Raw genomic sequence first — 25,288 nt, 5'->3', positions numbered from 1 at the left:
AACAAATTTAATGAATAACAATGATAACTGAATCATCTAGATTTGGGCATGCATGTTGTTCTAGAATAACTGAGTTTCGAGGTGGAGGGGGAACGAGTGTTTTTAAGGGAGGGACCATATAGCTCAGTCGTAGATCACCTGGTTGGCATGGCAAAGGTCCTGGCATTTTCAGGTAAGGACAGGGAAGAAACGTAGGAGAGCTGCTGCCAGTCAGAGCAGACAATACCAGGCTAGAAATAAACCAATGGTCTGATGTGGTATAAGACAGATTCCTATGTTGCTAAACTAATTTTATTTCATTTTATTTTTCATCCACAATTCTTCTATGCTGGAAAAAGGATAGGCCTGGGAAGTAAAGGTTAAAAAAAAAAGAGCCCAGGCAGTGTAAGAACCAGAGAGAGATTCCCTGCTGAGTTTTCCTAGTGGTCGTTATCACTTAGATTACACATTTGTGTCATTTTTACAACTTCAGTGACTTCCCCCAAAGTATCCTGGGAACTGCAGGCTCGGGAGGGGGCTGACAATTCCTTTGCAATCTCTCATGCCTCTCGCAGAACTGCAGTTCCCAGTTGCAAGTCTGTAAGGTAGATACACCCTTAGAGCACCTAGATGTTCTTTCAATGATTGCTTATTTGCAATTCCAGCACAGAAAAACACATTTATTTAAGTAAATGTAGGCAGAAAGGATTAGCTTCATTGCTGGGTGGCACAATTAATATTTTCGCCTTAACTTTTGTAAATAAATTTTAAAAATACACAAGGGAGGAAAATATCTTCTCAGCATGTTTTCCTAGAATAAAAAAACAACAACAAGTAACCTGTACATTTAAAAAAAAAATATTTTGTATTTTCAAAGTTTCTACAAGTTCACCTAAGTTTTCTTGAGGATTCCCCTGTCCCCCATCCTGGCAAAAATCACTACATCCTTATCTGATTATTATTATTTTTAAAGAAAGAGATGTAGAACGGAACCACCATACTGACCAAGCACCCACCTTACAGTTAAAAAGGAGTATCAATACAGAAAGAAAATAATTACAGGGTTGTTTTTCTCTTTTGGTTTCCTGTGGCTGATGTACTGTATAGTATATGTTTACATTACTCCTCCAGTTTGCCTTTGTGATATTATCTAAATGAATGAATGACAAAAACTAGGTATGATGTGCCGTTGGACAAAATGCCTTAGCACTCTCTTCTTTCTTGTTCTCTCCCGGAGACCTCCAGCAATGCAGGCTGCGCCCCAAAGCTGTATGAACACAACATTCGCTTTTAGTCTCCTATTCGATCCAAAAAAGGGCATGATGTATCTCTCGAAAGCATAAATACTATGGCACGGTCTGCAAAATCTGGGGCCCCTACCTGTGTTTCTCATAGTGTTGTTCTGACTTTAACTGCATCTTATATGGCCTCACAAGTCGATCCTCCCAGCTGCATGTTGGGGCATTGCAGAATTCTGATATAACAACTGGGGGGGGGGAGCTAAGCTATACAACAGATTGACCCTTATTCCAGCCAAGTCAAGAGGGAAAACGTGGCCAAATTGTGACCAGAGCTCAATAATAATAATAATAATAATAATAATAATAATAATAATAATAATAATAAAAAATTTATTTATACCCTGCCCCTCTGGCTGGGTTTCCAACAGAATGTTAAAATACAGTAATCTATTAAACATTAAAAGCTTCCCTAAACAGGGCTGCTTTCATATGTCTTCTAAAAGTCTGGTAGTTGTTTTTCTCTTTGACATCTGGTGGGAGGGCGTTCCACAGGGCGGGTGCCACTACCGAGAAGGCCCTCTGCCTGGTTCCCTGTAACTTGGCTTCTCGCAGCGAGGGAACCGCCAGAAGGCCCTCGGCACTGGACCTCAGTGTCCGGGTAGAGGGTGGAGACGCTCCTTCAGGTATACTGGACCGGGGCCATTTAGGGCTTTAAAGGTCAGCACCAACACTTTGAATTGTGTTCAGAAACGTACTGGGAGCCAATGTAGGTCTTTCAAGACCGGTGTTATGTGGTCTCGGCGGCCGTTCCCAGTCACCAGTCTAGCTGCCGCATTCTGGATTAGTTGTAGTTTCTGGGTCACCTTCAAAGATAGCCCCACATAGAGCGTATAGAAGCGCTTTTGCACAATCATTTATCAAATATTCTTTATGTTTTTAAGGTCTTTTCATTTATAGATCATCAGTAGAAAACAAGACAGTGGCCCCTTGGGGCCTTGAGTAGTGCATCTGCCAGTTCTGGATGCAGAGGGAATTGCATGGTTGTTTTTACTTTGTGTCCCCTTCACAACAGTGGTTTAGGATTACCTGCTAGCAGTGGTGTAGTGTTAGGAACTCATCATGACATACACACCCCATCAGCATCCCAGGAGAGTCCACAACCATGCCCTCAAGGAAAGTCTAAAAATGCAGGCAGCAGCTGAGGTGATCATGATATATATATATATATATCCATCTCCAGTGGTACCTCGGTTTACGAACTTAATTCGTTCCGGAAGTCCGTTCTTAAACCGAAACTGTTCTTAAACCGAGGTGCACTTTCCCCAATGAGGCCTCCCACCGCCGGTGCCCTTCCACCATTTGGATTCCGTTCTTAGGCCGAGGTAAAGTTCTCAAACCAAGACACTGTTTCTGGTTTTGTGGAGTTTGTAAACCAAATCGTTCTTAAACCGGACTGTTCTTTCAACTTGTTAGACAAGTTTAACAAAAGATCTTCAGCTAGCTGAATAGCAACAGTCAGCTTTTAATTAGAAAGGCTAGCAACCTTTCAAAGAAGTGTTACCATTTAAATTACTAGTATGAAGCAGGAATCCCATCAAAGAAAAGTGACGAAATACCCAGCCTCTACTTCACTGTTTTCCTCATTCTCTTCCTTCCTCTATGCTAATCTGCAACAAACTCGGAAGTTTCATTACCTGTCTGTTAATTATTCTGGCAGATGGCAGCATTGTTTCTGCTCTGAAAAAAAATGTACTGAAACTACATTCCTCTGTGTTCCCCCTTCCACTGCACTACTTCCTCTTAAGAAAATAGTAAAACAATGCAAAGTTTAAAGTTAGTGGAAGTTCAAGCAGTGAAGACATTACTTACTACTAAATGCTGAACGTTGCTGTTTTTCGGTGAAAGTTGAACGCTTTCAGATGTTTGCCTTTCCTTGAAATCTGACACTTAAATTTTATTTTTACACAATAAATAAATGTCAGGACTGCTATGAATAGGCCGTGTCCTGAAGGGCGATACAAATAATTCAGTTTGATGAGCTCCAGGAATACAGCCCAATAAAAAAATCACAGGTCACAGTCTGGCACCATACAGGCAGCAGATCTATAGAGTAACAGCAAACTCGGTTCTCTAAATATGGGTCCTTTTGTATCCAAAATGATATCTTCTATGTATAAGAAGAAGGTAGTGCAAGTAGATAAATAGGTACCGCTCCAGCGGGAAGGTAAACGGCGTTTCCAAACGCCGGCTCCCTCGGCCTATAGAGCGAGATGAGCGCCGCAACCCCAGAGTCGGACACAACTGGACCTGATGGTCAGGGGTCCCTTTACCTTTACCTTTATCAGCAGGCTTGAAACCTTTGAATTCAATCTAGAGACAGCTGGGTGCTACTAGATGTGATTTTGAATCAATTGACAAGAATCTCATTCCCCTCTTCTAGATTGTTTCAGGGTTCCTTTGCAGTCTGGACCCAAAATAGTACAATCAGGATTCTGCCATCTTTGGCTACAATTATCTGCCCACCTGAGAGCAGGCTCTGCCCAAGTCAGTAAGACAATACATGTAGGAGTAAACACATATAGGATTGCAATGTTCCACCTACCATCTCACGCTGCATAATGTGTAGAACCGCTCTAACTTTCAACGGACTATGCTCACAGAGCTCCCTCTCTCTCCCCACCCATCACATCACACACCCATCAAATTTGCACTTTCCAAAACAACAGGGAAACCAAAACACAGCTTCAAAATTCACACTTATCCAAACTTTGCTTTCACCAACCAAACAGTGCTTACGAAGTGCATACATTAGAGAGAAATGTGCATAAAATTAATGTATTGGTGAAAATAACACAGTGAAATGCATTAGGTTATAAAAATGCTTGAAAAAAGATGTACATTAGTCAAAATTGCATGCAAAAATGTGTACATTAGGAGAAATGTGCACTTAAATGCTGGTGAATTTTCATGCAGATTTTCTTTTTTTAAAAAAACAACAAAGCAAAACCACAAATTGCTGCAAAATGTGGAAAACTTAAATTTAAAGCTGGAAATAAGATAAACTGAGATAACCAGAATTGACAAAAACTTCCATCCCTAATACACACATCTTACTTCATAAATATTATTGAGCATGTCACAAAATATCTCACTGCTGTAAATAACCAATCTTATTTACGCATAATATCCACCTGCTTTTATAATAAGACTTTTCCAAGTCTACTGAGAGATAACTATCTTGACTTTAAAACGCTAGGGCCCTATCCTTCCAAAGTTCAGCACTTCAAAGACCCATTGATGACAGCAAAATCGGTGCGCTTTTAAGTTGGGTTGGATTGAACTCACAATTCAATTAAAATACAGGAACCTCTTTTCAGATGCCCTTCAGACAACTTAACAGCCTCACCTTATAAAATTCATTTTGTTATATAGCATACTTAGAGTACAGCAATAGCTGGGTAACTGATGTAACTTTAAGCACATGAGCTATCTCCGCTGATAAGCAAATAACATACAGCACAATCCTAAACATGTTTGCTCACAAGTCCTGTTTGTGGGAATATTCAGGGAGGCAGGAAAAGATATATTGTTTATTAATATCCTTCCTAACTTGTGCTAGCAAGTTCCTTTACTTAGCAGAGTTTTACATTCCCCTTATAAACGCACAGCAGATGGCTGGTTGCAGGCTTGTGTAAGCCTCTCACTATCATACAATTCAGTATTGAATTGTATGTTCCTAGTAAATTCCCTCTTAATCCCTCTTAAAAAGAATAAACATGCCACAATCTTGTTTAAAGTATATAAAATAAGTTTACTCACAAAATCAGTTCACAGTTGGATCCCTGAAGGCAGACTTGGTTACAAAGTATGTACATTTGGATCTACCCCATATGGGGGGGATAATCCCAGGGACTGCAGACTGGCAGTTACTGCAGTTCACACGATGAAAGGAAGATGGAAAAAGAGTCGAAAAGAAGGAAGTGTGCTGCGTGCCTTGCCCTTTTGTTACCTGGGCAGGTAAGGTCACACCCACCTCTAGTCACATGCAAGAGGACGGGTGCTCCAGGCCAGGAGGAAACAGGAAGTTTTCAACTGGCTGGACCAAACATTCCCCCGCATGTCTTCTCTAGGAAAACAAGGAATGTTGTACTTGAGTGCTACTTATGTATCACATCCCACACTGTTGAGTTCAGTGAGACATACTCACAAGCAAGTACACATGGGAATGTAGTCTTCACATAGCTAGGCATTTATGGGTTCGAAACTACATCAAGATCAAGCATTATATTCAGTTTGCATGTCTTCTCCCCCCCCCCCCGAAAAACGTATCAGTTTGCAATGGCCTGACTGACAGCTTGATTCAAAATCCAGTTAAGCCTAGCCATCTTTGGAAAAGTCCTCTGAGCATAAGCAAACACAAGGCTGCATCTTCTGCCCTCCCCGACTGATAGGGCAGCAAGTTACATACCCTCCAACACCAGAGTGAGGCAAATTGGGACACATCCTCAATGGAGGCCACACACACCTTCTCACTCCAGCCCCGTCCCTGTCACTCATGCCCTGCCCCCCCCCGGGCTCTCCCTCGCACCTTTGCCTGCCACTGCCACAACCTCCCCTGCCGCCGCTGCCATACTTTCGGAAGCGGAGACCGGCAAGTACATTGGCTGGAAAGCTGCGGTGGAAGGAGGAATAAGAGTGGGTAGCACACAGGGGGCAAGGTAAGTTGGCGTGGCTTTGGGTTCCTTTTTTCTTTTTTCTTTTTTTGGTCCTGTGTTCTGATGTGAGCCAACTAACACGCACGACAGTGCAGGACCAAAAAAATGGGGGGGGCACGTTTTTTGGTCCCATGCTCTAGTGCAGCCAGAGCAAGGGAGCCAAAATGGGACATCCAGGATTGGAATCAGATGCCAACGCAGCTTCTGTAAATTCTGTAAGTGTCCCACTTAAAACGGGGTAGTTGCATGGTATGCAGTTATGCATCGCTGGAAAAGTGGGCAAAAGGTGGCAGGTTTTGTATAAAATTTGGCATCTGCTAATTTGTGCATTATATATGCAAATTTAGAAATAACTACTGCAATGTAAACAAAAACATAACATTGCTTCCCAGAGCACACCCCCAAGTAAGTATGCATAGACTTGCTGCCGACCACATTTTTATTCGTAAGTCAGTCCCACTGAATTCGAGTGTTTAGATTGGGAATCTGTGGTTCTCCAGATGTTGCTGGACTCCAGTTCCCATCAGCCCCAGTCAGTATAGCCCGTGTTCAAGGATGATGGGAGTTGTAGTTCAGACACATCTGAAGAACCTCATTTCAGTTACAGGTGGGTAGCCGTGTTGGTCTGCCATAGTCGAAACAAAATAGAAAATTCTTTCCAGTAGCACCTTAGAGACCAACTGAGTTTGTTCTTGGTATGAGCAAACTCAGTTGGTCTCTAAGGTGCTACTGGAAAGAATTTTCTATTTTGAAGAACCTCATGTTTCCCTTCCCTGATTTAACCAAGTCCTTCAGTTGGGTTTCCCAGATGTTTTGGACTATAGTTCTCATTAGCTCCAGCCAGCACAAATGAGGCTGTACACACTGTATATAGGCCAAGGCAAGAGACAAATCCATTTTAAAACTCTTTTGTTTGTTTTTCCTTTTCATCAGCAAGTACAAAGCCAGTTCAGAAGAAGGGCAAACACCTAACTTTTAAAAAGATTTTCTGTGTGCCATAAATAACTGAATTTATTTTTATTTTTACAAAGAGGGGCTCAAGAAAATGTTGTGTGAGATACAGTTTTCTGGTGAACGTAGAGTACGGGTGAGATTTTTTCTTTTTTTACACACACCCACTTTCTATGCGAGCAAAGGTTTAAAAGATCCCATTTTGCAGAGGAGAGAAAGAACGACAATAAACTGCTGTGCTAACTACTGGATTAGAATTGCTGAAAATAGCTGCTGTCCTTTGTAACCTGAAGTGTACTTTTTGAGACTGTATATGCTTTTTTTTGTTTTGTTTTCTTCAGATTAAAAAAAAAAATCAAAGACAGACAGACAAAAAAAATAAAAATAAAAAGAGATTTCAGAACACTGCCAGCAACAGCCATGCTGTATCTATGGCTACTTTCTGGGTTTGGGTTTTGCTTTTGTTTTTTTCCTTCTCTCTGTATAGTATTACAAGTAAATAAAACTGCCTTTTCACTGCACCTATTTCTGTGTCTTTGTCCTCTTTTTACTCTGTAATTCTCACTCTTCCAGATGCTCTATAATCTCCTGACGGTTTTGCATCCAAACATTTCTTCACCCCACTCACTAAAATATCAAAGTACTAACTTGCATTTCACCCACCCAACTTGCATTTCTGCTGCTGCTGCTCTATTTCTACTCATCTGGAGCCTCCTCAGTGCTCTCACGCCTAATTAACCCATCACCGGATTTGGTACTCTTGCAGTCTTTCCCCCCTCCCCAATCCCTTCCCCAGGGATGCTCTGCATAACACACTATGCGGCTCCTCTTGCCACAGTGATGATGATGCCCTGGAAGTGGGATGGAGAGCAAAGGAGAGTCAGCATGAGCAGACAGAACAGCAAAAGACAGGGACCCCCCCCCCCAAATCCTGCATTTTTATTTTACTTTATGGTGTGCACCTGAGATTTGTTAAGTGTACATCTAAAAAAAAGATAATATGACAAACAGGAATTTGAAGACTTGTATATCACAGAGGTGTACTTGCCAAATTTGGAAGAGGGCTGCAGTTTCCATTGAGGATACACCCAACAGCAAACTTGAATTTGCGCGGCCAGGCGAAGCCCCCCCGTACCCCGGGGCAGCCCCTGAGGGAAATAAAGACTCATGACAACGTTCTATGGGATTAAATTGGCCACAACTTTATTAATATTTCAGATGTAGGAAGACCATGGCTCAGGCATTGGGCGTTTATCCTTCCCAGCCCCCTAGCCGGGGTTCTGGGTACCTTCAGGGTTATCCAGCATGATTGGGAAGTGGGCTAGTCTGGAGAACATATGTTCAAGCAGATAGCCCACCCCCTATGTTCGCCGCCACTGGAAGGGGAGGGCAATGATGACCCTGGGCTTCCCAGGTATGACTCAGGTTCTATTGTGTGTACTGTATAATCCCTCCCTCTACCTGGCCAATCCCCCTGGCAACACCTCCCGAGCCGGGATTGGGCGGCTGCTAGAGTAGGTGGAGTCCACAGGTATCCCAACCTGGGAAGGTAAAGCCAGATCAACTGCCAGGAGCTGCCACCGTGATTCAACGGGCCTCCTCGCAACCTCGCAACATGCGCACCCCGTTTGATGTGGGGAACGCTCGTTGTTGCATAAAAGTGTGGACTGCCCCTCAAATACCAAATAAGACTACTTGAGGTGCTTCCAGGTGGGGCCTTAATTTGCAAATGGATTCCCGAGACATTGGAGATGGGTCTCATTGGCAACAGAATTGGGTTGTTGTTGTTTTTTACAGAATTTTCATTGGAAAGCATAAATTTGGATTAAATGGGGTATCGACTGGTGTTTTTATGCCAATGAGGTGTTGCAGATGCCAGGAGGTACAGGTGGAGCTGTGGTCTAAACTACTGAGCCTCTTGGTCTTGCCAATCAGAAGGTCAGCGGCTCGAATCCCCACAACAAAGTGAGCTCCCGTTGCTCTGTCCCAGCTCCTGCCAACCTAGCAGTTTGAAAGCACGCCAGTGCAAGTAGATAAATAGGTACCTCTGTGGTGGGAATTAAACGGCATTTCCGTGCGCTCTGGCTTCCATCACGGTGTTCTGTTGCATCAGAAGTGGTTTAGTCACATGACCCGGAAAGCTGTCTGTGGACAAACACCAGCTCCCTCAGCCTGAAAGCGAGATGAGCGCCACAACCCCATAGTCACCTTTGACTGGACTTAACCATCCAGGAGTCCCTTTACCTTTACCTTGCAAAATGCTGGCATGTGTGAGGAGCACTTATCCTGTAATAAACACCCATCTGGAAGCACCCTTATTCAAAAAATGAAGAGATTGTTATGAACATAAGAATTGCCCTGGTGGATGAGGTCTTTTCAAGCATAGCGTTCTCATGCAAAAAGTGACCCGCTTAGATATCTCTTGGAAAATAAACAGTCACGAGGCTGGTTGTGATCCTGATCTGGATTAGGAAGAAAGGTTTAACACTTTCCCCTCACCATTTTCTTGTCGCATATCTTCCTTGAAGCTATTTGCTGCAAAGAAGATTTACAGGTGCAAATAGCCCTTTCTTGGGACTGTGTACACACTGTGCCTTTAAAACACTTTCAAATAACATTTTCCCTCAAAGAATTCTGGGCACTGTGTTTAGTTAAGGGTTGCTGGGGAATGTGCTTTAAAAGTGTGTGTGTACACGAGTGTGTGTGTGTGCAATTTTTGTTGGTGTGCAATTTTTGTTGGGTTAACCCCATCTTCCCACTCATGTCAGAGTGAATCAAAAACAGCTGCAGAAAAGGGTTAGGAACAGCAACAACAACAAAAGACAGCTGCACAAATAGAATTGGTTCCAAATGTGTTTGGAGAAAACTCTTAATAATCAAAAGAAATTAATGCTTCATGTTAAAAATTGCTTGGGATGCATTTTTCCCTCGAGGTCAGCTAAGTGAGCCAACTCTCATCTGTGCAGCCATCATTTTTGGTTCCTGGCATCTCCCCTTTGCACCCACCCCCACACTCAATCAGCCCCCCTCCAGCTGCTTTTTCACACTTAACATAACACAAACACATAGTTGGGCTTAAGATTCTTGATATAAACTAGGAATAACTTACTGAAACCTTAGATCTGGCTGAGGAAAAGCCCATGGTCCCTACAACACATGTGTGTGTGCACACACACACACATACCTGCTGGGTCACAAGCTATAAAGCAGAAATAGCCAACATCATGCCTTCCAGATGTTGGACTCCAATTCTCATCAGTCACCATGGCCTATGGTTAGGTGATGGGAGTTGTGGTCCAGCAACAACTGGAGGGTGTTATATTAGCCACCCCTGCTCTAAACCCAAATGTGTAAAGGGTGCAAAGAGAGATTTTCTTCTTATTATTATTATTGTTTTAATTTACACCTTCCTCCAAAGGAACCCAGATTAGCAAAAGTGTTAGTGCTAAAACAATACACTTCAAACTTCTATAAAGAGTTAAAAACTCCTGAAAGCAATCACCTACTGTCAAAACTAATAATATCGGGGTTACCAGGGACAGGTCTTCCTGTCATCAAATGCCTGGATATATATATAAAAAAATGTTCTTAAATTCCACCTTAAAGTTAATAATGAGGGAGACCAATGTACCTTGCTAGAGAGACTGATACAGCCAGCTATTTTGCAAAACATATTTCAAAGGAGAAAATTAAAAAAGGAAGTTGATAACAGCTGGATTTTAAAAAAAAAAAAATGCACTACCTGAAGTTATGCATCCCACCCATAATTCCAAGTCGCACAACAAGCAAATTTAACAGTACAGCACATGTAATTCTGAGTTTATACTCTACTTGATTCAGCGCAAGGGGACCTGACTCAGTGGAGGGTACACACTTCAAACTAACACCCAAGTAAAGAGGAGCAGCCATGTTCTTTGCATATACGTGCAGAAATATAGTTTAGATTGATCTTCAGACCAAAGTCGGGTTCCCATTGCTCATGCTGCTTGCAATAGCTGAGATGCCACCAGTATGTTCAGTGGCTCCTTAGAGGACAATATGTGTGGCCTGCCCACAGAAGACAACGGAAGGTAAGATGGAAGAGAAACAAATGCCACATGCGGTCTCCTTGTTGAAAAAGAGGAATACCGTATTTTTTCCGTGTATAAGACTATGCTTTTTGCAGGGGGGGGGGAGTCAAATATTGGGGTCATCTTAGACATGGATGGTGAATGCACAGGGGTAAAAAATAAATACAAAAACCCACTACAGTGGTACCTCTAGTTACGAACTTAATTTGTTCCGGAGGTCCATTCTTAACCTGAAACTGTTCTTAACTAGAGGTGTGCTTTGGCTAATGGGGCCTCTTGCTGCCGCTGTGCCACTAGCACACGATTTCCGTTCTCCTCCTGGGGCAAAGTTCTCAACTCGAAGTAACTCTTCCAGGTTAACGGAGTTTGTAACCTGAAGCGTTTGTAACTCGAGGTACCGCTGTACCTCCCCGCGGCTGCCATGAAGAAGCTGCTGGAACCAGTTCTGCCAAACATTTAAAAGCGGACCGCTGGGGGGATTTTTTCATTTTTACTTTTTAGCAAATGTCTGGCAATGTGATTGGGGCTTGCAGAATGCTCGCTCGTCCATTTGCCCCCCCCCCCAAAAGCTCAACAGCTCTCCACCTCTGCTGCTGCCCTTCTGGATTTTCACTTCTAGAGATACGGCAACCCTAAAATATTGATTTATTAAAAAGGTAAAGGGACCCCTGACCATTAGGTCCAGTCGTGTCCGACTCTGGGGTTGCGGCGCTCATCTCGCTCTATAGGCCAAGGGAGCAGGCGTTTGTCTGCAGACAGCTTCCGGGTCATGTGGCCAGCATGACAAAGCCACTTCTGGCGAACCAGAGCAGCGCACGGAAACGCCGTTTACCTTCCCGCTGGAGCGGTACCTATTTATCTACTTGCACTTTGACGTGCTTTTGAACTGCTAGGTGGGCAGGAGCTGGGACCGAGGAACGGGAGCTCACCCCGTCGCAGGGATTCGAACCGCCAACCTTCTGATCGGCAAGCCCTAGACTCTGTGGTTTAACCCACAGCGCCACCTGGGTCCCAATTGATTTCTTAATTCTGGGTTAAAATGGGGGGGGGAGGTTCTGTCTTATACATGGGGGCATCTTATACACAGAAAAAATATGGTATATCAACCAAACCGAGGACGAATTTATACATTCAGCCAACTCAAGTGGTCAAGCTTTGGCCGGACTGTTCCATGAAGGCTACACTATGGGACCCAAGTTCAGGGCTGTATGCTTCACAGCTCAGCCTCTCCCCAATCTCCACCCCCCCCCAAAAGCCCCCTGCGACAGGAAACAGCAGGGATGCTCTAGGAAGGAAACTGCTGGGTTGCAACCAAGGCACCAGCTGCCCACGATCTTAATTTAAACCATTCCTCAAATAGCAAGAGTGGCAGCAAGCTCAGCCAATCAGCTAATTAAGTTAACATGGTGGGAAACATGGAGGGGTGTTGACTGTCTCAACACTTCCCCTTGCATGGTGTGGTCGCAAATAGGCTTGCTGGCCCTGGAGAGAGGTCATTGTGACCAAGATGGCAGGTAAAAGGTAAGGGGGGGTGGAGCCAGTAAGTAGCAGCGGAGAAAAGAGTGGGGCAGTCGAGGCAGGAGGGCACCTGGCAGCACCTCTGCAGATACCAATATAATTTTAAGAGCTTTTCTTGCAGATGATGGTGAATTCACCAACAGCACTGAGAACGCTGCATGGAGATAATGAATTTCTAAGCTTGATGACTGAGGAGAGAGTCGTAAAAAGGATGTCGGCAGACACAAGCCAATAAAAAGTTCATATATATTTTATCGCAACATGTTTTAATGCCGTTGGTGATTTTGAACAGGGAGAGCATCCTTTCTATAATAGATATAATGTAGCTAGGTGTCACTTATCAAAATACAGCCCATGACAATGAGGGACAGCTTACATAAGTGCTCGAAGAGGGTAAAGTAGAATTGATCTCTAACTGAGGGAGGCAGAAGTGTGCTCCAAAGTATTCAATGTGAAAGGTTTGCTCCGAGGCCTAGGGGGTTTCTGTTACTCATTTCACAATATTTCCAAGAGAACGGCAACGGAGGCAGCATAATTTCATTTATAAACATAGCCCTATGCATGTTGACTCCAAAGTAAACCCCACTCTGCACCCTGGGGCTTGCACCTAGGAAAGTAGACATAGGATTGCAGCCTCGGGAAATGAGCCTCAGAGCATTCTGTATGGTGTTTTTATCATTATGCTGCATAAATTATATTCTTAATGTTGTGTACCACCCTAGGATCTTTGGACAAAAGGTGGTATATAAATCAAAATAATCTGTGCTATTTTTCTAGACAAGGAGGTGCTGGAACTCACCATAAACTCCACCCTTGTGGGGAAATTTAAATGGCTGCCGTGCTGGTGAGTCCATTTTCACCAATTTGGCAGTCCAGTCAGTACTGTTGCCGCTGCTGGGCAGATGGTCCTATATCCTGACAGGAGCCTGGGCTGTCATAGCAGCACATCATTGTGGGGAAGATAGGATTTTGGCTGTGTTGGGGACTGCAGTGCTCATATCAGTGTTGCAGGCCTTCAAAAAAATAAAGGGGTTTGGAGGCCCAATGTCACTAGTGTTGGGCCCCATCAAGGTCAGTGGAAGGGATAGCAAGGCCAGAGGCTGATCCAGGGGGAGCAGGGAGCAATTTGTGGGGTTTTGTGCCTCCCTCAGAGTCCAAGCTGGACAGCAGCACCTGGAGGGTTCTAGGGCCGCAGGGTTTGCTCAGGTATGCTGCATGCTGGTGCCAAATCCGGTTCCCCATTTTAATTCAACATCTGAGGCCCATGTTGACCTTAAAAAAGAAAGAAAGAAAGAAAGAAAGAAAGAAAGAAAGAAAGAAAGAAAGAAAGATGAACATAGTTGTGGAATACATTTTAAAAAATGTCCCCACTGCCAGCAGTCTCTGCAATGTATAGGCCCATCATTGGTAAAGACCATAACTCTAGTGCATGGCATTTCCAGACAGACCTAGGATAAAACCCTGAAAAGTGACTTTTGATCATTGTCAACGACACTGAGCTAGATGGAGCGATGGTCGGACTCGGTCTAAGTCACTTCCTGTGTTCTTAGGACACATGCATGCATGCAACTCTCACCATCACATGGCAGTCATTTTGCTAGTCACCTAATCCGCTTGTTCTGTTCTGTAGTTGCTGAAAGAAGAAAAATAGATCTTCTGTGCACAAGATCTCATTGCTATAACACGCTAACACATAATGGATTTGAAATAAAAGGAAGCAACTGTTATCGTGGCCCTTTGTGGCCACTTGATGAACTGAAGAGGCAGGTTTTCAAAAGATACTCAGCACCATGAATGCAGGGATCCTTTCAGAGGGTGTTTTCAAACCACAGAAATACTTCAAAAGGGTTTCCCTGGCAACTTCTCTTTCTTTTCTTTTCCTCCGCTTGCAACGCCTTCGGAAAGAATAAGCAACTCTATAGTGTGCAGATTATCTCAATTGCTGTTGTCAGTAGCTCTCACCGGAGCAACAGCTGCAATCAATACCCCTGGCCAATAAATATAGCAGGCAATGCTGTTGTATTATCAATGGAGTAGAAACACATTTCATTTTACAGTCACATAATATTTGATGGTGTGATGTCATTAGGTACCTGGTTAGACCCCCAAAGCATTTTTTAAAAAATAAATCTTATTATTAGTCACATAGTGCTTTTGAGTGTTCAAAGCATTTTCTCAGTGAACCTTGCAGGAACTCTGTGTGAGGGTTCAGAGACTGAATCAAGGGGAGGCTATGGGAGAGAGAGGCTTGCCTAAGTCATCTTAATGAGCGCATGGCACCAGTAGCATTTCATGTGCTAGGTAATATTAATTAATAATAGTTTTATTCTTTATATTCCGCCCAATGGACACTCCCATGACAAATACAGGTATTTCCAGCCAGGTGAGAGACAACCAGTAAGAAAGTTCTGTATCTCAACCAGTGGTAGGAAACTTTCAAGATCTAAGCATGTATGTGGGGTCTTAAGAGAAGAGATCATCATTGGACTATTGCAATGCACTCTATGTTGGGCTACCTTTGAAAGTGATGTTGGGCTACCAGAATGCGGCAGCTAGACTGGTGGCTGGGAGTGGCTGCCAGGACCATGTAACAAGGGTCCTAAAGGATCTTCACTTGCTCCCAATACGTATCCGAGCACAATTCAAAGTGTTGGTGCTGACCTTTGAAGCCCTAAACGGCCTTGGCCCAGTATACCTGAAGAAGCATCTCCACCCCCATCATTCAGCCCGGACACTGAGGTCCAGCTCCGAGGGCCTTCTGGCAGTTCCCTCGCTGTGAGAAGTGAGGTTACAGGGAACCAGGCAGAGGGTCTTCTTGCCATTTGCACCCTCCTTGTGGAACACCCTCCCATCAGATGTCAAGGAGATAAAGAGCTACACCACTTTTAGGAGACATCTGAAGGCAGCCCTGTATCGGGAAGTTTTTTTAATGTTTGATGTTTTATTACGTTTTTATATTTTGCTGGAAGATGCCCAGAGTGGCTGGGGAAACCCAGCCAGATGGGCAGGGTATAAACAATAAGGTTAGCAGCAGTAGTATATTCAGGTTGCAGGTTACTTAGGGCAAGGATGGGGAACCTGTGGCCGTCCATTGTTGGATTATCACCTCTGGCTATTGGTTGTGCTAGCTGGAGTCCAACATCTGGAGGGTGTGTTATCAACAATAGTGTTACAAATGTCATTTTTTTATAAAAAAAATCAATAAATCTAATGTTGACCCTCATATATGATTAAGGGGGTTGTAAGCATGGGAGTTAGATCTGGCCAGTCCTCAATCTTAACTAGCATACTCCTTGCCCTCTCATTGGGAGTCTGCTTTGCATTTGAGGAGATAGAATCATAGAATGGTAGAGTTGGAAGGGACCACAGGCGTCATCTAGTCCAACCCCCTGCGATGCAGGAATCTTTTTGCCCAAACATGGGTCTTGAACCCACGACCCTGAGCTCAACAGTCTCCCGCTCTGCCAACTGAGCTGCTACTACCTCAACTCTGTTTCTATTCTGTTGTCCCCTCTCTCTGATTGTTGCTGCTCCATCAGCCATCCAAAGCACTATTCAGGGCTGAAATCAACAGTGAATCAAATGAAACAAGTAAGTCAGCAGTGTGCTCAACGTAAGGGAAGCTAGCGAGCACACAGACAGATCAAAAGCTGCCCAGCTAGCTAGTGCTGATTGAGCTGCCCTACAGGAGCTACGCCTCATTTAATTTCCCTGCAATGTGGCCGGATGAAAAGAGAGCTGAAATTGACATCAGTAACATGCGCTGGTGTTCATTCAGCCTGCAATTTTTGAAATTAATCTGTTTAGATTTATGATTCTGTGGTCCATGGTACAGGTGTTTGTTTGTTTGTTTGTTTGTTTAATGTGCTTCTAGTAACTTTAAATTTTATATACCTATATACTTGAGTATAAGCCTAGTTTTTCAGCACATTTTTTGTGCTGAAAAAGCTGCCCTCGGCTTATACTTGAGTGAGGTGGGCGGTGGGGGCGGTGAGAAAGAAGCCCTTTCTCTCCGCTTGTGCCGCCACCTGCTCTCCCCAGTCAACCATTCCTTAAGAAGCATAAAAGAACGGCAGTTCTTTACTCTCCCCAGGCAGCTTGTTCCATTCCTGAACTGCTCGCATAAATGCAAACTTGGCAAAGGAGGAAGAGGAAGGAGCAGCCCAAAGGGCTGCTTTCGGGCTGCTCGTACCTCCTCCTCCTCCACAGCGGCAAAGGTGAACCGGCTTATACTCGAGTCAATAAGCTTTCCCAGGTTTTTGTAGGAAAATTAGGTGCCTCGGTTTATATTCGGGTCGGCTTATACTCGGGTATATACGGTACTTCCTTATTTTCCCTTAAAATATGCATTACAAATTATAAAAAGCTTACAAAGGTTTTTGTAAGCCTTTTAATGTCAGGCTCTCTAAACCGCAATTGAAAATAGACAAAAAAGAGTTGTGATGAATGAAATAAAGGCCATATGTTAGGCTGTTTTCTTTTCTTTTCTTTTCTGGAATAAGTGCCATTAGAGTTTATAAAGAGAGATGCAAAACTTAATACCAAATATATATTTTTATCCAACATTAAATATAATAAAAGCATGGAGGAAAAGAGGAAAAGAAAAGGGAAGGAGAAGAAAAGAATTTAAAAGAGAGACTAGAAAAGATAAAATACAGAAATTAAAGAACTTCCCATTCTTCACCTGTCCGCTATATGTAAACAATAGTCACTTCATCTGCCCCAATATAACACCCAACAAACCATTTTCTAAACAACAACAACAACAACAATTATTATTATTATTATTTATACCCCGCCCATCTGGCTGGGTTTCCCCAGCCACTCTGGGCAGCTCCCAACCGAATGTTAAAAACACAATACAGCATTAAACATTAAAAACTTCCCTGAACAGGGCTGCCTTCAGAAGTCTTTTAAAAGTCAGATAGTTGCTTAGTTCCTTGACATCTGAAGGGAGGGCGTTTGCACAGGGCAGGCCCTCTGCCTGGCTCCCTGTAACTTCGCAGAAGGGCCTTGGCGCTGGACCTCTGGGTTCAGTCCCCAAATTCATATGTTAGGGTTGCCATGTTTCAAACAGTGAAGTCTTGTCAATTTTAACAACCATTCTTCCATTGCTGGTAATCGTGAGTCTCTCCATCTTTCTGCATACAATAGCCGTAAACATATACAGTGGTACCTCAGGTTACAGACGCTTCAGGTTACAGACTCCGCTAACCCAGAAATAACGCTTCAGGTTAAGAACTTTGCTTCAGGATAAGAACAGAAATCGTGCTCTGGCGGCACAGTGGCAGCAGGAGGCCCCATTAGATAAAGTGGTGCTTCAGGTTAAGAATAGTTTCAGGTTAAGAACGGACCTCCGGAACGAAGTAAGTTCTTAACCCAAGGTACCACTGTATTGAAACAAAGTTCCATAGTCCTTTTCTAATTATATATCCATAAGTACAAGCAGGAAGAGCTCTGGTTTGGGCCTACCCCGTGCAGTTTTGGTCCTTTTTCTTTTGAACAGCTGTGTCCCATGAATACCACATGACTAACCTGGTTTTGAAACTCTCCTCTCTTTTAAAAAAAGAGCTTCATGTAGATTTGCAGACTGCTGCACTTTGAGAAACTGCAAGTCTAAAGCTACCATGGCTGTACAAAACCAGTATGGGGCTTTGGATCTAGGCAGGCCTTCATAATTTTTGGGTCAGCCCAACATATCTGCTAATGTTACTCATTCTGCTTGTTTTTAATATGTACTACTGATTTCTGTTGTTGCACTGCTGATTTCTGTCTGGTTTTTTAATGGCCTGCAAATAGAACCATTTTTTATATTTAAAATATATATTTCTTCACAGAAACTAAGGGATTTAACGTGTGGCCTGAAGAGATAACTGAAAGCTCTGAGGTGGAAGTGGCAGCCACGGTGAGTTGATATGAACCTTCTTGTAAGTCTATGAATGTATGTTTTCCTAAATGCCCTATGGCAACCAGTATTGAGTAAGGGGCATTTTTTTTTTTTTTTTTGCCTTGTAGCTTCTATAATATTACAATCTGGATGTTGAATAAACAGTTAACTTCATTGTCAACAGAGATCTGCTGACCTGTGTTTAACTGCAGCCCTGACGGAGTGTCTATTTTGGGTTTAGTAGTGTTTTAATATGTATTTGTTGTTTTCAGCTGCTTTTAATGATCTGTAGTGTACATCGCTTTGAGCAGGTTGTTTGGAAGGTGATTAATAAATCGATGATGATGATGATGATGATGATAGGGCTTCTGGCATTCACTGAATTGATAAGACACATATCTCCTCTCTCTGTGTGTAGACGTGGCCCAGAAGTTTTAAGAGAAAAGCACAATTGCTCTCTCGCCCTTCCTGCAGAACAGCCAAAGCTGCACTCACAAAAACATCCATTTGCAGGGCACACAGTGCTGTCAGTTCTCAAACTGCTGATTGCTACCTGAGATATTTTAAGCGCCCCACTTTTCTCTGAAGGGAAACAACTTGGGAATATTGCCAGCTACTGGTTTAAGCCTCAGCTATGAATATCAATGGAAGTTAGATGCCCTTCAAGGGCCTGATGTGAGCTTGTCAAATGTGCTAACGTTTTCCAATTAGTTGGTGGGGGGGAGAGCAAGTTTTTCAAAGCCAGCCATGAATCGCAAATTAGTGAAAAGTATTTCAGTTATGCCTCCCTTACTCCCATAAAAAGGCAGCTGAAAAAGGAGGAGGGGAACGCCAGCACATTCACATGCCGAGGGTCTTTTGCTGGAAGGATTTTCCCTGTTTGTTTGTTTGTTTTCCAAAAGTGTAGCTTTTTAATAAAGAGACTTTATTGAATAAGGAGGTTTAATTACATTGGCAACACTTTCCAATGGGGAAGCTGACTCAGTGTTATTCATGATGTGATGTGAGCAAAATCAGCAAAACACTTTTGCAGAGGAAACAAACAGAAAAGTGGAGTAACTTCAGAGGCCTGCTAGCAAACCAAACCCTCATTTTAATAATAATAATAATAATACAGTGGTACCTCTGGTTACGAACTTAAATAATGAAACCGTTCTTAACCTGAGGTACCACTTTAGCTAATGGGGCTTCCCACTGCCACCACTCAATTTCTGTTCTTGATTTTTTTTTAATAAAAAAAAAATACATTTTGTGCATCCGCATCCAATCCTGCCCCTTTCTAAAATGTGTTTATTGGAGTGTGTTTTTTGTTTTTGTTAATCTACCAAAGAATGAAATAAGATTGAGATTAAGGAGTTTTCTCACGATGGTGGAGGGTGTGTGTGTGTGTGTTCTGTTTCTGTAGTTGTGGTGGCATATTCGCCCTTCCTCTGATAGGAAATGCTCTGCATAGGAGGAGGGAGACAAAAAAAAATGGGGGTTCGAGGAGGGTCAGTTCAGGGTCCGTCCCAATTTTCATCCGAGGAATATTGGAGGGTATGTTACTTGTGTTTACTAGGAGGGGGAAGGGGGCAAGTTTGGGGTTGTGCAGCACACCAGCAGAGCCAATCTGATTGTCCCAGCAGTGCGCTCCCACAGATTGCCTAGCCATGCTTGAACGCATGTGCACCGCACTGGTGACACTGATTCTGTTAAACAACACTAGCTTTATTGAAGACCACCTGTTAAAGCAAGTAGGGGATCCAGCAGATGTTGTTGGACTCTACTTCCCACCAGCCTCAGCAAGCATGGTTAATGGTCAGGGATGATGGGAGTTGTACTCCAGCCATATCTGAAAGCCCACAGGTTCCCTTTCCTTGTGAGTAGCAAACTGTACTGCTGGCCTGTGGAACACTGTCTGCAGAATATTGATACACCCAAGGACAGAGAAATTCATATTGCCTAGTTAAATTCAGGGATGCCGTTTAGGCACTGTGACGGCAGTTGAGGGATGGAGGGGCATTGACTGAAGATTGGCTGTTCAGGGCAGAAGGTTGGATTTATTTCCCCTCCTTATACTTCTTCCCCTGCTGAACAGCTGGTTGGCAGCGTTCAGAGTATCTAACCCAGGAGATTTGCTTGTGTAGGTTTGGATTTGGGTTGTTGTATCTTTAGGGTTCTATTAGCAATTCAGCTTTCATTTCTGGAAGACAGCAAAAGCTACAGTTCAGAAGCAAGGAAGGAAACTTGTAGGCGACGCACGGCATCTGTTTCAGTTATTTCTTCCCTTTTTACCTGCTCGATTGGGAAAGAGTGAGTTAACACACGTCTCTGCCGTAGTGTCTTGGGAATCCTCAGTTTATGAGACACTAAGCTAATTTCATTGTGTGCAGCCTGCTATTTCGGTTGCGGAACGGAAATCTAATCTGTGTCTGCCTGAGATCAGAAGAGAGAGGAGCACACAAGAAAAAGCCTCTCACTCAAATATCATATGATGACCAGTAGATTTACTGCATTCCAATAGACTGCGTGTACAAAAACCACATGCTTCATCCCATCACTCTTTCTAGGTCCCACAGTTATGATTATAGTGGATGCCTTTGAAGTAAATGGCACTCCCTGTCTCTTTCTGGTTGCTGATTTTTGGATGTCATTCAGTGGCAGTTTCAGGGCACTGAGGAAGTCTAATCTATCTAAACAGCGATGCACAAGCATCATTTTCGTTGTCATTAGCTGTAAGCAGTGAACAGGATGGCACTTCCTACCACGACCATCCCCTCCCCTCCCAATTATGCTAACAACTATCTCGGTATTTATTTTGGAGGTGGTCACAGCTGCATTGGATGAGATGGATTCATCTAATGCTGTGATAGCCAAACTTGGCCCTCCAGCTGTTTTTGGACTACAACTCCCATCATCCCTAGCTAACAGGACCCAGTGGTCAGGGATGATGGAAATTGTAGTCCCAAAACAGCTGGAGGGCCAAGTTTGGCCATCACTGATCTAATGAGTTTTCTCTTTTCCCCCAAAGGCTTTAGCAGACTGGAGAAAGAAGGAAGAGCTTGCTATGTGAATGATAGGTTATTTTCTTTCATTTACAAAGCCTACCTCTTCATTGTTATGGGAGAACGTGAGGAGGTAGCAAGGGATGGGATACTTTATTCAACATTACCAGACAGTTAAAGGTAAAGGGACCCCTGACCATTAGGTCCAGTCGTGGACGACTCTGGGGTTGCGGTGCTCATCTCGCTTTACTGGCAGAAGGAGCTGGCGTACAGCTTCCGGGTCATGTGGCCAGCATGACTAAGCCGCTTCTGGCAAACCAGAGCAGCGTACGGAAATGCCGTTTACCTTCCCGCTGGAGTGGTACCTATTTATCTACTTGCACTTTGACGTGCTTTTGAAATGCTAGGTGGGCAGGAGCTGGGACCAAGCAACGGGAGCTCACCCCATCGCAGGGATTCGAACCGCCGACCTTCTGATCGGCAAGCCCTAGGCTCTGTGGTTTAACCCACAGTGCCACCATTTATTGTTGGGGTGGGGGTGGTTTGGCATTGCAATTGCTCTAGGTCAGGTCAGGTGGGTCTACCGTGGCTGTCAAGGCATCCAGTGACACTGAAGGGGGACTCTCCCCTGACAACCTGCTCAGCCCCTCCTCAGCATCTAGATCAGTGGCTCCCCCTCCCCAGGATCCAGTTTGGCACACTTGTTCCGTTACTCCACTGACCAGACCCTGCCAAGACGCCTCCACAGGGCTCACGACATTGGGCAGCAAAATGGTGAATGGAAGTTAGTTCAAATGGATGCACACTGGGGTGAAAGATCCCAGAGATCAAATACCTTGAGGGCTGTCACATGGAAGAGGGCACAAGCTTGTTTTCTCCTGCTCTGGAGGGTAGAACTTGAACCAATGGCTTCAAGTTACAAGAAAGGAGATTCCGACTCAACATCAGGAAGAACATTCTGACAGCAAGAGCTGTTCAACAGTGGAACAGTGTCCCTTGGGAGGTTGTGGACTCTCCTTCCTTGGAGGTTGCTCAGCAGAGGTCAGCGTTAGCTGAGATTCCTGCATTGCAGGAGGTTAGACTAGATGAGCCTTGGGGTCCCTTCCAACTCTGCAATTCCAACATTCTATTATTCTGACTAGCCAGGTAGGGAGGCTTATACTCAAAGTCACTTTGCCTTGAATTCATGCAAAGACTTCATCCTAGTTATAAGCAAGCGAAAGAGATTGAAAGGAGACCCAAACTCTCTGCAGCGACACCTGTTACAGCAAGGAGCAGCTGTTCTTTCGCCTACAGTGGCTTTTATAGGGACCAGCTGTCCAAGGGAGGTTTGCCTTCAGCCACATGTCAAATAAAGGCGTGAACAGATGCCAGCTGTTTGTCCATTTCGAAGAGCCCTGTTTTCTTCCTTCCTTTATGTTCTCAAATTTGGGGATACATGATTCTTAGTAAGCAAAATCACCCTTGCCACTTTCTTTCCCTGACTTAGGGGGAAGGCTATTGCCTTGTGATCAGACGCCCCATGTCATATGTTGGTTGCTGGACTGTATCACTTTTGGAACATGCAGTGACAATTAGAAAACAACACCATTAGAGACCATTCAAACTTCTAGGCTGCAATCCTTTACCTACTTAACTAGGGCGAAGCCCCACTCACTCAGTGGGACTTCTGAGTAGATATGTTGTATGCAGTGCTTTTTTTCAGTCGAAACATGCCGAAGCGCAGTTCCAGCACCTCTCAGGTGGGCGCGATTGCAGGCCAATATTCCCCCACCAACTTCTTGACTTTACGTACTTCTGGGAAGCCCAAAAATAACATTTCGAGTCAAAATGGAAGCTGGCCAGCATGTGCGAGTCTATACTTTGTTTTTAGATCTGTGACCTAGCTCCTAGCCACTCCTAGTCACAATTGGGCAGGGCCAATTCATATTTGTTTTTCTTCAATCCGTCTCCCATGTAGCAGTGGCAGGCTTTAAGCTTTCCAGCCAAGCTTCTACTGTTGCACATGCGCATGTCTCCACATGGGCCCTTCCGAGCTGCCCTAGCCATCCGCCTGAATCTAAGAGAATGAGGGAGATGGGGCGCATTTATTTGATCTGCACCAGAACCAGGGGTGGCCTCCAAACCAGCTAGGGAAACAGATTGCTGTAGTTCTAAGCACCTCTGTGGTCAGTGAACGTGGCTGTTGTAAAACCAGCGGCTGTTCAGGACTGCCCTGTGTCTCCGGCGACTTACTGGAACAATGTCATGGTGAGTTCCAGTACCTATTTTTCTTGGTGGTGTTGGGGAACCACATCACTGGTTCTGTGTAGTTGCTCACCTGCAGTCTGGAGAATTGGTACAACTAGCAATAGAAGCTGCATTTTGCTTCTGGGGCAGTGCCGGATTTACATATAAGCTAAACAAGATATAGCTTAGGGCCCCACTCTCTTGGGGCCCCCCAAAAAAAATTAAAGGGAAAAAACTAGATGTACATTTCCAAAATATAAGATAAAAAACAAATAAAATGAAACTTACATACAGCAACAGTGTTTTGTGTTGTGTAGGCTCCTGTGATGTAAGTAATGGACACCGCCTGTTAGCCTACTCCCTAAAATATCACTGGTTTGCTCATTTCTATATATTTTGGCCACCTCATGAGAAGGGAAGACTCACTAGAAAAGACCCTGATGTTGGGAAAGATGGAGGGCACAAGGAGAAGGGGACGACAGAGGATGAGATGGTTGGACAGTGTTCTCGAAGCGACTGGCATGAGTTTGGCCAAACTGCGGGAGGCAGTGAAAGATAGGCGTGCCTGGCGTGCTCTGGTCCATGGGGTCACAAAGAGTCGGACACGACTGAACGACTGAACAACAACAACATATATAGGGTGCCTACCTTCTGCATGGACTGGTTGCATGGCAACATGCGCAAATGGCTTTAGATACCTATTAGGTCCATAAATTACCATATAGCATATATTCAACACACAAAAAACAGCGACAATTTGTTGTTGACAAAGGACAGCTGGACATATAAAGGGCCTCATCAAACCTAAATCTGGCCCTGCCCTGGGTTTGCTATGCTAAACATACACTGCCTTGTAAGTTCTGCTGACTATAGCAAGACTTCCACTTAATTATATATTTAGGGCTGGGTTGTAAAAGTCGCAGCTGGGAAGTGACCATCCCCCTAGAGAGAATCCTCACATCTCTACAGAATTTATTAATGAATACGTGGGGTCCTTCCAGAATCTCCTGCCTCCCATACTGCTTCTCTTTTACCAGGCTACCCTGCGTGCTTGTGATATTAGATATTCCTAAGTTGCAATGTAAAGTGTGTATGAAGGTGACCTCCACATTTCCCACAGCTCTGCTGTGTGGCTGATGGATTTGCCTAGGTTCATTAGACTTTCATGAAACACACAAAGAATGCCTCTGAGTTCTGTTTCCTTCAAACATAAGCATTTCTGCAAATCTTTGTGTTCCCTTTTCCACATAATTGTATCCGGAGAAGAGCCTAAAAAGGAGATCTCTAAATTTCCATCTCAAGTATTCATTTATTTTTGCAACCAAAATATGTCCCTCGTCCCCAGTGAAGATGAAAACAATTGTTCAGATATGTATGTTAAGATATATGAGTTGGTTTGCAGGATCAGACCATGGTCTGCCTTAGGAAACTCACAGAATATGATGACTATGGTCCATCCCACAGCTTGTACTAGCACCTGACACCCACAGATATACTGTTTCTGCACATGGAGGTTCTGCTAAGCTACTATGCTGCTGATGTAGCATAGTAGTTTGCTGATGTTGCTCAGGATTCGATAAAGGCGGTTCAGGGGGTTCTGAAGAGCCCCAAATGCAATGAACTGAGTGGATGGGCAGTAAAATGGTAAAGTGTAAAGTTACGCATGTTTGGGGTCTGAACTGGTGGTGACTGACCAGAAATAGCTCTATGAAGA

The 25,288-nt window shown here is 43.9% G+C and overlaps 1 protein-coding gene across 4 annotated transcripts in view; it reads left to right on the top strand.

The window, feature by feature from the left end:
* The window catches only part of PALM2AKAP2 (PALM2 and AKAP2 fusion), a 238,021-nt gene that overhangs the window by 117,494 nt on the left and 95,239 nt on the right, over positions 1–25,288 (top strand). For all 4 annotated transcript variants that reach the window (XM_033173325.1, XM_033173327.1, XM_033173326.1 and 1 more), the window contains one exon: positions 18,312–18,379. In XM_033173325.1, coding sequence (XP_033029216.1) covers positions 18,312–18,379 — 68 coding nt within the window. The remainder of the gene's footprint in view (positions 1–18,311; positions 18,380–25,288) is intronic.

Source organism: Lacerta agilis, chromosome 16 (genome assembly GCF_009819535.1).
Source record: "Lacerta agilis isolate rLacAgi1 chromosome 16, rLacAgi1.pri, whole genome shotgun sequence".
Classification (NCBI taxonomy): domain Eukaryota; kingdom Metazoa; phylum Chordata; class Lepidosauria; order Squamata; family Lacertidae; genus Lacerta; species Lacerta agilis.
This window is presented reverse-complemented; position numbering and strand designations above follow the sequence as displayed.